At 32.2% G+C, this 13,243-nt stretch overlaps 1 protein-coding gene across 1 annotated transcript; it reads left to right on the forward strand.

Annotated features, from left to right (window-relative positions):
- Positions 1 to 504: 504 nt before the first annotated feature.
- On the forward strand, positions 505 to 12,945 carry LOC111291859 (CBS / octicosapeptide/Phox/Bemp1 (PB1) domains-containing protein). The gene is made up of 14 exons (XM_022883957.2): positions 505 to 815; positions 910 to 1,078; positions 1,156 to 1,288; positions 1,700 to 1,870; positions 6,499 to 6,577; positions 6,696 to 6,809; positions 6,970 to 7,036; positions 7,733 to 7,838; positions 7,918 to 7,976; positions 11,137 to 11,243; positions 11,320 to 11,453; positions 11,687 to 11,766; positions 11,884 to 11,973; positions 12,398 to 12,945. Exons 1-14 carry the CDS (start codon positions 700 to 702, stop codon positions 12,566 to 12,568), a joined length of 1,596 nt encoding a protein of 531 aa, XP_022739692.2. The 5' UTR covers positions 505 to 699; the 3' UTR covers positions 12,569 to 12,945.
- Positions 12,946 to 13,243: the final 298 nt, after the last annotated feature.

Consider the following 13,243-nt stretch of genomic DNA (forward strand, 5'->3'; position numbering starts at 1 on the left):
TATTTCTATAATTATGACATAATGATATTATAGTGATTTTATATTTAGAAGAGTTTTTTTTTGTCATTTAAGAATAAAGGACATTATAATAATTTGACATTTATAAGAGAGATTTTTTTGTCATTTAAGAAATGAAGAAATTATAGTAATTTACATTCAAAAAGGGGTACTTTTGTCAATTAAACAGGAGAGCATTATCATCTTATTGGATACATGACAAGCAATTGGCCGAAAATTGAAGGGGTAAAATCGTTATTTCAATGGTTGGTTACTTTTACATATAGTTGGAGATTATAGATTAGACGATTAATAAATTTTAAAGTATTTAATTTTATTTTTGACAAAAAAAAAGATTTATTTAAAAAAGATTTTTGTTTGAATAAAAGTACAAAACGGTTATTTAAAAAAATATTTATATTCATAAAAGTTAAAATTGTTAAAAAAATTGTACCAAATTTGAACACAGAATCCAGAATAAAATTATTGTGACGCAAGGCTAGAGTTGAAACTTGAAATAGAAAAAAAAGATGAAGCCCTGAGACCGGCCACAGAGGAAGGGAAAGGGAGTGGTCGAAAAGGGAGAGCCACTTAAATTCCTAATCCCTAATATCCTCTATCTTTCTCTTCATATCCTTCTTCAAATTTTAAAACCTTTTTTTTTTTTTTAATCGATTGAGAATTGGGAAAAAAATTGAGGAAATGAGCAGCCAAGCGGTGCCTCCACCGCCCGCATCCCGGCGGAATTCTCATAAAAGAGGACCCTCCGCCCCTAAGAAGTCTCACACCTCTGACAATGCCAAGCCCACTTCTCCTTCGTCAGTTTCCTTATCTTACTTTTTCCTCTTATTTCTTAGTACGATTACTTTTGAATTTTTATTTTACCAAAACGCTGTCTTAATCTTTTGTCAGTTCCATTGGCGATGAGAGGACAGTGAAGAAGCTGCGGTTGTCCAAAGCCCTCACTATCCCGGAGGGAACCAATGTGTCTGAGGCTTGTAGGCGGATGGCAGCTCGTCGTGTGGATGCTGTGTTGCTCACCGATGCCAATGCCTTGCTCTCTGGGATCCTTACTGACAAGGTTTTTGCTCTTTACTTTTTACTATCTCTCAACTGCTTTTGTTGCTTTCATGTTGTTATTTTAGATATCATTGCCAGGACATTGCCACTAGAGTTATAGCAGAAGGGTTGAGGCCGGAGCAGACTGTTGTATCCAAGATCATGACGCGTAGTCCAATATTTGTTACATCTGACTCTTTGGCCATCGAGGCACTCCAGAAGATGGTTCAAGGTACATGAGTATGTTATTTTTAGGCCTTAACCTGATTGAAACTGAATTTGTTGTACAGAAATAATTGGATGATATTCCAATGAAATTAGAAAAAGAAAAACTGTTATAGTCTTGGTTTTTGACAGCATTTGGAATGAACATTTATATTTTTGTTAAGGGTTAAAACTGAATGGTGGGTGATCATATGCTCTTAGAAGATATTTGTATGGAGAGAAAGAGACTTGGAAAAGACTTAGGGGATGGTTGCAGTGCTGGAAGAGTATTATTGCTTTCTTTTAGTTCATGTATAGAGCCTTTGCTTAATATATGCTAGAGCCAAACTAAGGCTGATCAGAATAGCAATATCTTCTTAAACTTTATGAGCTAGTGTACATACATGTACTGCACTTCATTAAGTGGTTCTTTTGACAGGAAAATTCAGGCATCTCCCTGTTGTGGAAAATGGTGAAGTCATTGCTTTGCTGGATATTACAAAATGCCTTTATGATGCTATCTCTAGAATGGAGAAGGCTGCTGAGCAAGGAAGTGCAATTGCTGCTGCAGTGGAAGGGGTTGAACGCCAGTGGGGAAGCAATTTTTCTGGTTGGTTAATTTGTTTTCTTCTGGATTAATGACCATAACATTCTAATGATTCAATGCCACTACTTGCATATATGTGATAAGCTCTTGTAGTTGCCTCTGTTGTTCCAACAATATTCACCAATATAAATACTGACTGACTTTTCTTCATAGTTGTAGGCTTTGTTTGTTTTGTTGAAAATGATTTTCGAAAAATAATTTCAAGGAAATGTTTACATTTTCTGAATTGAAAGAGATTTTTTGTTGTTTAGATGAGTTAATAAAAAATATTTTCTATTATTTGGTTGTTTTTGGAAATTTAAAAAAAAAAAAAAATTAATATAGCTATTAAAATATTAAAAATTATTTATTATTAAAATATATTGAAATTATTTATTATTAAAATTATTATTATTAAAAAATAGTTATATTTTAATAATAATATTTAATATTAAAATATTATGTTAACATAAAAAATACTTAAAATAAAACTATTTATTATTCTTTATATTATTTATTAATATATTATAATATTATCTCTTAATATTATTTACTAATATATTATATTAATAGTATATTATTTATTAATAATATATTATTTGTTAATATATTATAATATTATTTATTAATATATGATATTAATAATAGATTATTTATATAATTTATTTATTAATATATTATAATATAATATTAGTTATAAGTAAAATTATATGCAAAAGTATTGATAAATAGTTCTACTCATAGACAACTTTTTTCCAGAAAATCTCTTCCCTTTTTCAAATGCATAAGACAATTTTCAGAAAAATTGTCTAATTTTTTATTGACCAGTAAGTCATTTTCCATTAAGCAGTTAGTTTTCTGCCAAATAAACATTTGAAAATACGGAAATTATTTTTCCAAAGTCATTTTTTGCAAAACTAATGGAGCTGTAAATGCATGTGAACATGATCAGTCATTATTATTATTATTATAGATGTCTGTGTCAGTAAAAATGGATCATTAATATTATTTTATATTAAGTTCTTCTGTTCTTTTATTTTAACTTAAAGTTGGCACATGGAAATGACTAGGGGTCCAGGGCTACTCTATTTTGTGTTCTGTTTGCAATTTTGGCATCTGATCCAGTTTGGTTAATTGGGATAACAAACTGTTTCACTTGATAGTATTATAAGTTTTGATGCTTTAGTTTGTTTCCTTTTTTATCTATGTTAGATGTGTATGGATATGAAAGATTTTTCTTTTTCTCTTTTTCTTTTCATTGCATGTTTCAATATAATTTCCTGTTTTTATGTTCATATTTTATTGTTTTATTACTGGGCTAACTTTTTGCTTTATTACTTGGTGCATGTGTAGGTATGCGTGCTAGTAGTTTCTTTTTTTTGCATGCTGTTTTTTACATTGAAGTTAGTTACTAATTGTTGCATGATCCGATGCTCTACTTGGTGACAAGGCTCCAATTTATTGTCTAATCCTAAACACTAAACCCTAAATCCATGCACTACAAATTGAACTTTTGTTTATTGTCTAATAAATGCTCTACTTGATCCATAATAAATTGTACTTTTGTTTTCTGTGTATTTTTAAAATTAATTGACATAATTTATTTTTTCTACATCTTAATAATAATTACTTATAAATACAAAAAATGTTTCATTCCTTACATTTTTAACATCATTTCCTTGTCAGACATTTTAACTTTGCACAGCTTGTTTTCACAACAATGCCAAATGTTCAAAAATCTCAAACCATATTTTTTTATAGCAATTTCTCACAGTACTTTTCAAATTCACTTCCCAACCCGAGTATTTTCAACCGCAACCACAATGTCAAACTAGGCCTTAGAGTCTTAGACAGCTGTGTTCAGACCTAAACTTAGATGTTAAGGAACCTTTTTCCACCTATAGTTTCCCGTTATTTAAAATTGTATAGGAGTTGTATAATTCGATTTTGCTTGAGGAGTACATGTAGTTTGATTACTCTGGTGTGCTAACTTTAACTAATATATCTTATTTAAAATTGAATTAATCATTCATTTACTTTAAGTCCTGCATGGACTTTGTTTTGCAGAGACAAGGATTTAAACTTTAATGTTTAAAGAAACAATGTCTTTTTCTATTCTCAGGGGGTGTTTGTAGTGAGAAGCTTCCATGTAAATTCCCAGGAATTTCCATGGGCAGTTGAAGTTTCCTGTTTGGACTGCAAAATATTTTCAAGTTCCTAAGAACTTGAAGTGCCTCCAATTTTAGGAACTTGGTTCCTCCATTGAGGTGTCTATTTCCAATTTTCATCATCTTGGGAATTTTCTCTAATTTTTGTTGTAAAAAGTTCCTTCACCTTTTAATCTTCTGGACTAAAGCAGGTCTTGTGCCATTATTTTGGTGGTTTTGGCAGTTATTTGTGGACATTATTTTGGGGTAGAAAGGAAAATATAAATGTATTTACTAGTAGTATTAGCCAAATGGTTTACTAGTTGATGGATGATAGATTTTATTGTTAGAAGTAATGAAAGAAGTTATATTGTGGATTCTTGGACTCGTTAGTTACTATTGTATTTAGGCTTTGTGCCTAAAGTTAAATATTTTTACTTTATGTTCTTAAACTTGAATGGTTTATGGTTGTCAGCCCATATGATTTGCAGTTGACGAATAGTATTTTCATTTTATTTCTAGGTGCTTAGATGTGTTTTTCTAAAATAGATTCATATAACTTAATGCTCTGCATGGTATATATAATTTAATGAAGTACTTGGAACTAAGTTATTTTAGTTTTCATAATTATTAACAATGTTATAAATTCAACATAATTGTGCAGTTGATTTAGAGGTTGAATGACTAATAAAATTATGCTGAAAAACTTTTACCACCATGGGGTCTTATAAGAATTTTATTTTCATGAATTAGTACTCCTCTCATTTTGTAGTGTTTCATCAAACATGGGAAAGTTAAGTTCTTGGGTATGTAGCATCTTATTCCAAACACAGGCTTTTGAAATTTCTGTGCAAGTTACTTGCAGTCTTTCTTCCAAGGAAATTGGATTTCACATGGGAAATTGACGCTGTTGACTTGAAACTCTTTAGAAACTTTCAAAAGACCATTCAATCCTAGTAGAGAGAAGCACCATTCTAATCTTATTTTGACCCCTTATTTTATAACCTTTTTTGTTAAAGAAAAAAACTCATTAACTTCTCAAGGATTTGAAGGTTAGCAGCAAGGGATGTGTTAACTGGAAAATACTTCTACCTAGGGCAGTTTGACTAGATGCAAAGCAATATTAAGAGAGGAATGGCTGCCTTGTAGGATTGTTGACCTCCACCTGTGCTCACTTTGTTTATTATATTTTGGTCAGTTAGTTGATTATGTAGATATGTTTCTTCTTGATTCCAGGAATTGTGAGGTTTTGAAATTGAATAGCCCTAGAATAGGAAATTTTATGAGTTTTTGGTCAACAGAAGACTATATAAGGATATGAGCTATAAAATGGACTTACAGGAATAAAGCAATTGTCTTCAGGTGTTGCTTGTATGCATCCTTTACCAGAATTTGGGTAAATCTTGCAGTTGGCACATATATTGACATAGAGAGAGAGAGAGAGAGAGAGAGAGAGAGACAAAGAGAAAGGATATGTGTGTTGACATTTGTCTGGACTGATATAGGAGCTGAGGTCATGAAGGAGATAGGAAAGATACTAATGTGACAATGTTTTCCCACCTTGCTGGTTGTGAAGAATGACCTGATCTTTGCTTCCATAGATTCTCAAGATTTATTGGTCTGAGGTGACATTAGATAGAAGAAGTAGCCTGGAGAAGATGAACAATCAGAGGTGGAGCGAGGGAAGAGTGGTGGGGAGAGAGAGTCATGTGATTTAATGCGATGTCATGCTTTTATATTTGAATGTGATAGCAGCACTACTGTTGAAAAGATGATGGCAGAGAGTGAAAGGAGGCAGCCAAAAGCCATGTGTTGGGTTGTTTTTTTAGTCCCTTTTATTTTTTCTCAGATTAAAATTGGGCGTAAGCCTTTAAGATGCCATTTTCAAAAGTTCTGGGCTTCATGTTTATGGGTAAAATAGTACTTAGTCTTGTTATAAAATGCACAATATTGGTCATTGATGAAATCATTTTTTTTTTTTTTTGCGTGTGAGAGAGGGGTTTTGGGCTAAACAACAATAAGCATCTTCTGTACTTAATGTATAGACGTGTCTTGACTTGTCAGAAATCCTGTGTTTGACATCTTGAATCTCTATTGGCAGTTGACAATTGTGCCCATTCTTGTAATATATCCATCATAGAGTTTACTTTTTGGCTGTGAGAAAATTTATTTGATAAAGTTTTATGGTTATCATATTGATAACAGTTTCATTGCTGGTACTCCAAATTTATAGACCAAGAGAGAAGGCATAATTCAAATCATACAAATTAAAACTTTTGTAACTTTCAAGTTTTCCTTGCAATTATATGTCTCTATATCTCTATAGATTAAGAAATGTTCATATGTAGTATCAGAGTGTGTGTGCATGCACATTTATATGTGTGGTAGTACATTTCTTTGAATAAGATGTATGGTCAAGTGTATAGGCTAGTGCTCTTACAATATGGATTGAAACTTGTGATTTCTTGATTAACATTTTGTTTTGTTTGGCATGTTTTATTTCAGCGCCATATGCCTTCATAGAAACTTTGAGGGAGCGGATGTTCAAGCCGTCCTTGTCAACTATCATTGCTGAAAATTCAAAGTATTTTTCATCTCGACTGTCTAATGACCTGTTATTTTCAAACACAATTTCTTAAATACATATGCTGGTTTTTTTATTTGTTTTATCAGTCCTCGTAATTAACTTTTATATTTTTCAGGGTTGCAATTGTTTCATCATCAGATCCTGTTTGTGTTGCTGCAAAAAAGATGCGGGAGTTGCAGGTTAATTCTGTTGTTATGGTGACGGGGAACAAAATTCAGGGGATACTAACGTAAACTTTTTTTTTGAACTCCTGACAAACCTTTCATGAATTTTTCATATTATTTTTTTGAGATATTTCGCACCATTACTTGTATTTCAGTGTGTATTTAAAGTTCCCTATTGATATATATTGTGATTACTGATGGTTGCTTTACTGCTATGCGCTGTAGTTCAAAAGATATCCTTATGCGAGTTGTGGCACAAAATCTATCTCCTGAGCTAACTCCGGTGGAAAAGGTTCATTCTTGATATATTTGGTTTGATTTACATTATAGTCTTTGTTATTCACTCTCCACTGATATTGACAGTAGCTATCAACATTTATTTAAAAATTGTGTATTTTAATATATTATACAACTGAGTTTTAACTCTATCATGCATAAATACTTTAGCAGGTACAGTGAGCATTTATATATTTGTAGTTATTGTGCTTGACAATTTTCTTAAATAGATTTTTATCCATGGAGTAACATCTTGATATTGTTTTGGAAAGTATATCAGGGGCTATCCATTGTTTCTTTATGTGTAAATTGTATTAGTGGCTCTCCAGAGTTCAATTGCTTGTTTTGTAATTACCATTTTCAGTTGGTGTTTGAGTTTTGATTGGTAATTATAGTTACTCCTTTAGCTTTACTGTCAACAGCTATCAGTGGTTTATGTTGGGTAGTCTATTATGAACTACACACTAATGATTAAATTAAATTGGAACATGAAAATGTTTTGTTTCTTTTAAGTTTTAGTTGTTTCAAAAGGATCAGTTGCATAGATATTGCATAACTGACCATGGAATGGAATGTGCAATTTTATAAAATGTACTCTTGACATGAGATATGTCCAATACATAAACTGCAATTTTATGGCATAAATGGTTTCTAGTTCCAAATTTTCGATTCTTGTCAGAATGGCACTAATCTTTTCCTTTATTATATACAGGTGATGACACCAAATCCTGAATGTGTGACAGTAGAAACAACAATCCTTGATGCACTGCATGTAATGCATGATGGGAAGTTTTTACACCTTCCTGTTCTCGAAAAAGGTGAGCTTTGGTTGTTTTTATACAGTTTTAGATTAACAATTCTTTCATGTTGACGTGTGTGGAAATGGCTGTTGTGCAGAGGGAACTGTTGCTGCTTGTCTAGATGTTCTGCAGATTACTCATGCAGCAATTTCTATGGTATGTATTTGATGTATATCTAACTCTTATGTATTTCATGTTTATGCATTTTATATTTATGCAGTGCCTTTTAGGTGTAAGGGGAGGATTTACATGGGGTCCATTTGATTGTTGCTTTTGCTACTTGCTTTTTCCTTTATGCTTTTTGCTTCCCAAAAGTTTCTAAAAAGCAAAATAATAATTGATTAGAAGATGAACCAATAAATAAAATCAAATCCCTATCCTTACTTAACTGTTCTATTGAAAAGTAAAAGAATGAATTTTTCTCCAAAATATATAATTATGATTTTTAATTATTCTAAAATATTATTGGCTTTTTTATCCATAAATGCTCTTTTACTTTGAAAAGCAAGTGGCAAAAGAAACAACAAAACAGAGCCTTAATAAACGAGGTTTATCTTTACTCTGATCCAGGAATTTCCTTTCAAAACCTTGTGCGAGAGGAAGAGCATAAATAACATTCTAACTAATTCAAATTTTAATATGTTGGTATATTTATAGAATGTATGCTCATAAACTATTAGAACCCAGGGATTCAAATAGTGGTGGCGTAGTGGTACCATGGCTGCTATTTCGCAGTAGCGGCACTCTTTGCCACCGCTTTTCAACTGAAATCAAGTGTGTTCAAAATTCACGTCTTTAACAGGGTGTGGTGGCCGCAAAATACCGCTGTAATGGCGAATAGAAACAACAAAGGGATGCAATTGCCTGCAATTCCTGTTTTTGGTCCAGATGTTAATATAAAAACAAATTTCTTTTCATCATCAAGCATTAAAATTTTAGTATAAATCAACCAAGAAAAGTCTCAAAAACAGAAAGGAAAGCCTATATCTACAACAATTAATTGAAAAATCAATCTCAATAAAGATTAAGAAAAGTTATTGAAAATAACTAATAACAAAAAACTGAAAATAACCTTTGCTTTTTTGTTTAAATTTCTGCAAATTGATGTCGTATGGGACTTGGAGGAACTGCAACCTTGAAAATTTTTGTTCAAACTCCAAAATCTCAAGAACCCATTCATAAGCACTCCATGGGTGTGGGTTTGGTGGCCGTTTAGGTTGGGAAAGGGAAGAAAACAAAGGAGTCATGGCTTCGATGGAAGCTTGGAGGGGGGTGGAAGCTTACTGCAGCTGATGGTGATGGCTGGTTGGCTAGAACTGTAGGATGTAGGGGTTGAGAGTTGAGAGAAAAAAAAAAACAAAGAAAAGTTTGAGTCGAGACAGAGGAAGATGGGGTTGTTTTGATTTAATGACGGAAATTTTCTGATGTGGTGGGGAGTTTGGTGGGGTTGAGTTTTGTTAGGGTTAGCCAATAAAAAATAGTTTAAAATTTTGGTGTAAATTTAGAGGGGAAAATTATCTTTGATTAAAATATTTGAAAATTCATTTTGATTTAGATTGATAAATTTGGATGGAAGGGTTTGATGGAAATTTGGAAGGGACATTATTTAATGATTTAGATAAAGAAATAAAATGTTAAATGATTGATATTAGTTTATATTAATTTTATTGTTTATTAGTCATTGATTCTATATTTTGTGTCTATATCAATGAAGTCAATAAAGTTTTAAATAATCTATTAGTTTATAATATAATCTATTAGTTTATAATATTATTAAATAAAAATTCTTGACATTTAATATGATCTCATTTTTTATTTTGTTAATTATTATTATTATTACTATTACTATTAGATTGGTTTAAATTTTAACTACATGTATTTTGTCAAATTTATGTATTTATTCAATTTATATTCATAGAAATTATAAATATAAGAATAAATAATTTTTTAAATATGAATATTTTACTATTTGTCATAAACTTGTGATTATTTTGTTCTCATATAAATAAAAGAACATAAAATGTCGTTAACTAATTTAAAAATCATAAAAATGAATCATAATTATAATTATTATGTTTTAGATCAAGTTGTGCAAAATAAAAAAAAAAAAAATTCACAACCGCGGTGGCTACAATGACTACAATGATATCTGTTATTTCTGCAAGTGCGATAAATGCAATGTGAGTGAAAATGTGTCCACAATCGCATTTTAAATCTCTATTAGAACCTGCAATGTCATCGATGTGTTTTCCCTTTAGTTTTCTTTCTTTGTTTTTTTTTTTCCCTCCAATGCAACTATGTCATGTTTAAATGTTCTCGTGCAATTTTGGTTAGAACCAACTAGTATGTTTTCCCTTAAGTCACCCCCTCTTTTGGAAAGCAGGACTGTGGCTGTGCTTTAGATAGGTTCAAAATGTTAGAGGGGGAACATGGCCACATAGGTCTCTCACCCTTCCCTTTGAACCAACCTGAAGCAGGGGGGCCTATAATAAAAAATTGAGCAAAAGTCCTACCTTTGAACATTTTAATTGTGCTTGGCCTAATAGCTGAGTTTGGTTAGAGCTTTATACCGGATTGTGAGCTTGATATGTGGAGCTTGAACATGTCTATTCAAGCTTGAAAAGCATGGGGACTAAATGCTTGAGCTCTTTTAAATTTTTGCAATTTGAGCTTGAGCAAGATAAAACTTTGCACAGCTTGACTCCTTTCCCCCTTAGTCTCCACAGTTTGAAATATTTTTATTAACAGCTGTATTTTATGGGTCATTATTTGTTCTGTTAATTGATGAACCATATAGATGGCAAGATGAAATAAAGATTCATCAAAACAATAAAAAATCTAGTTGAAAACCAGTATTTCCATGTAAATTATATTTTGTTGAAATCCTTAATATTGCTAGTGCTGAAGGCCTTTATGAAAACTAATTTTATTCGAACCTTCTCTTTCTGTTTAATTCCCAATTACTAACCTTCAACACTTTTTGCCTGAAACTTTTTCAGCACCTTCCCAAATTTTACATTGTATATGGCTATAATAGGTTTATACTTCCGGAGTAGTTGGATATGGCCTTGACTCATTCCATCGCATATTTTGCTAAGGAATATTATTCACTAGCAACAAGCGACAAATTAAAAGGAAAAGTGCCCTGTAATATGGTTACCAAATGTACTGTATAGATCTTTTTCTTGTTTGAATCTGGCTACTATTGTTTCAATATTTGTTTAGCTTTCTATATGTACTTACATAAGTGTCTCATATAGTTTCTACCCCCCCCCCCCCCCCTTTTTTTTAATTTCTGAAATTTGATCTTTTGAAGGTGGAAAGTAGCTCTGGAGCTGTTAATGAAATGGCAAACACAATGATGCAAAAATTCTGGGACTCTGCCCTTGCATTAGAGCCGCCAGATGGTTATGACACACAGAGGTATTACTCTTTTTACCTCACTTATGGTCACAACCTGTTATACTCTGGAACTAACCCTGCAGAATGTTCATTTCAGTGAAATTTCTGCAATCATGGCATCAGATGGGGCAGATAATGGAAAGCTATCATCCTATCCTTCCCTTGGCCTTGGGAACTCATTTTCTTTCAAATTTGAGGATCTTAAGGGTCGTATACATCGATTCAATTGTGGTACGTAGCAATGTAGTTCTAGATACTTGCAAAAGAAATTGATCTGGATTTCTTTAGATACATGCCATTTCACAGCTATAAGAATCAATGCACAGATTTCCTAATGCATACCAGAACTTTATTATTTAAAAGAAAGAAATATTTTATGGCTGAATATGATGTAAGCATGTTTGCAGGCTTTGCTAGTATGTTGTATGCATGCAAAAGTATCATATTTATATTTTGTTCTTCAGGTACTGAGAATTTAGATGAGCTTTTATCAGCTGTAATGCAAAGAATTGCTTCTGGTAATCATAGTCGTCCTCAGCTTTTGGTGAGTTGTTGGGTTTATTTGTTTATTTGGTATTTTACTTTCTGTGTTTTCGTCATATTTTTTTGTTTGTACTCATTCATTCATTGATTATTCTTTTTTTTTTTTCTCTTAATGTAGTATGAAGATGATGAAGGTGATAAGGTTTTACTCACCACTGATGGTGATCTTATTGGTGCTGTGACCCATGCTCGATCTCTAGGACTGAAGGTAACACATTGTTTGTGTGGTCACTTCTTAATGGACTATTGGTTCTCTCTTGTTGGACCATCCTATTTTGTTGCTGCTGTTTTTTTTTTTTTTTTTTAATGAATATTTGTATAAAATACATTTCATTATTTTTCTAGGTTTTATTTTTTTTTTCGACTCTAGCTAGGCAATTTCATGGAGCCTAGCTTTGAAATGTGTGAGCTGTAGTAGATCTCACATTAAATTTTTGTTGAAGGTTGGGCTGGCCTTTTAAAGAGGCTCAAGCTTGGTTCTCAACTTGGGTTTTGAGATCAAACCCTTAACATAGTAACAAACCAAAAAGATAAAAAATGTTGATATGAGCAATAAAGAGCCAAAATTGGTAAAGACAGTACTTACTCTTGATATGTTATTCTAAATTTATGACTGTCTTCCTTTCTCACAGGTTTTAAGATTGCATATGGATTTTTCTGATTCTGGTCAGCAGATAATATCACAATCAACTGTAACTGCCAAGAGAACTCAAAGGGTCTCTTTTTACACTGGTTTATTGGCAGGAGCAGTTGTTCTAACCAGCATTGGTGTGCTTTTCCACTTAAAACGCTCAAAATTGTGAGGTTGTGCTGATTTATCCAAGAAAAAGAACATATCATAAATCACAACATTGATTATTTAATTAGGCAAGGAAACAGGGAGTTTAGAGACTAATTAAGTTCAAGTCACTGATTGAGCTGAAGAGCTTTTTTGTTTGGACGAGAAGATTGACCTTAAAACGGTTGGAGCTGCTGTTGATGTCCGGTGTCAGGTGTGATACTTGAAACTAATTTCAATACAGTATCTGCAGAATTCATTTTGTTCCACATGTAACTCAATCTATACCCTCCCATATGAACACATGAGGGTCAACAATTGTATGCAAGTATTTTGTAAACTATTTTGGAATGCATACTCTATTCTTTCAATGACTCAATGCAGTGTTGCGTTTCTCATTAAGCTCATATATGCGAATGTTTAGCAATTTTATGAAGACTTACTGGCCTTCCACAGCATTTTGGGACCAGGTCTTTGGTATTTTACTGCAAACTACTTGGATTGATCGGGACAATCTTGCCCAGGAGGAGCACAACTTTTTTTCAACTTTAGGGTTGCCATTGTTTATGGATGAAAGCTTGAATTAGGATGTGTTTTTGACTTTTGAGGAAGCATAAATGAACTGTTCGGTTAAATGTGGTTCATACCGGATACGTTTACAAGTTAATAAAATTTAGTTACCGTAATTATGGTACAGAGC

This window comes from Durio zibethinus, chromosome 10, assembly GCF_047325235.1.
Source record: "Durio zibethinus cultivar Kanyao isolate XHJ-2024 chromosome 10, ASM4732523v1, whole genome shotgun sequence".
NCBI classification, from domain to species: domain Eukaryota; kingdom Viridiplantae; phylum Streptophyta; class Magnoliopsida; order Malvales; family Malvaceae; genus Durio; species Durio zibethinus.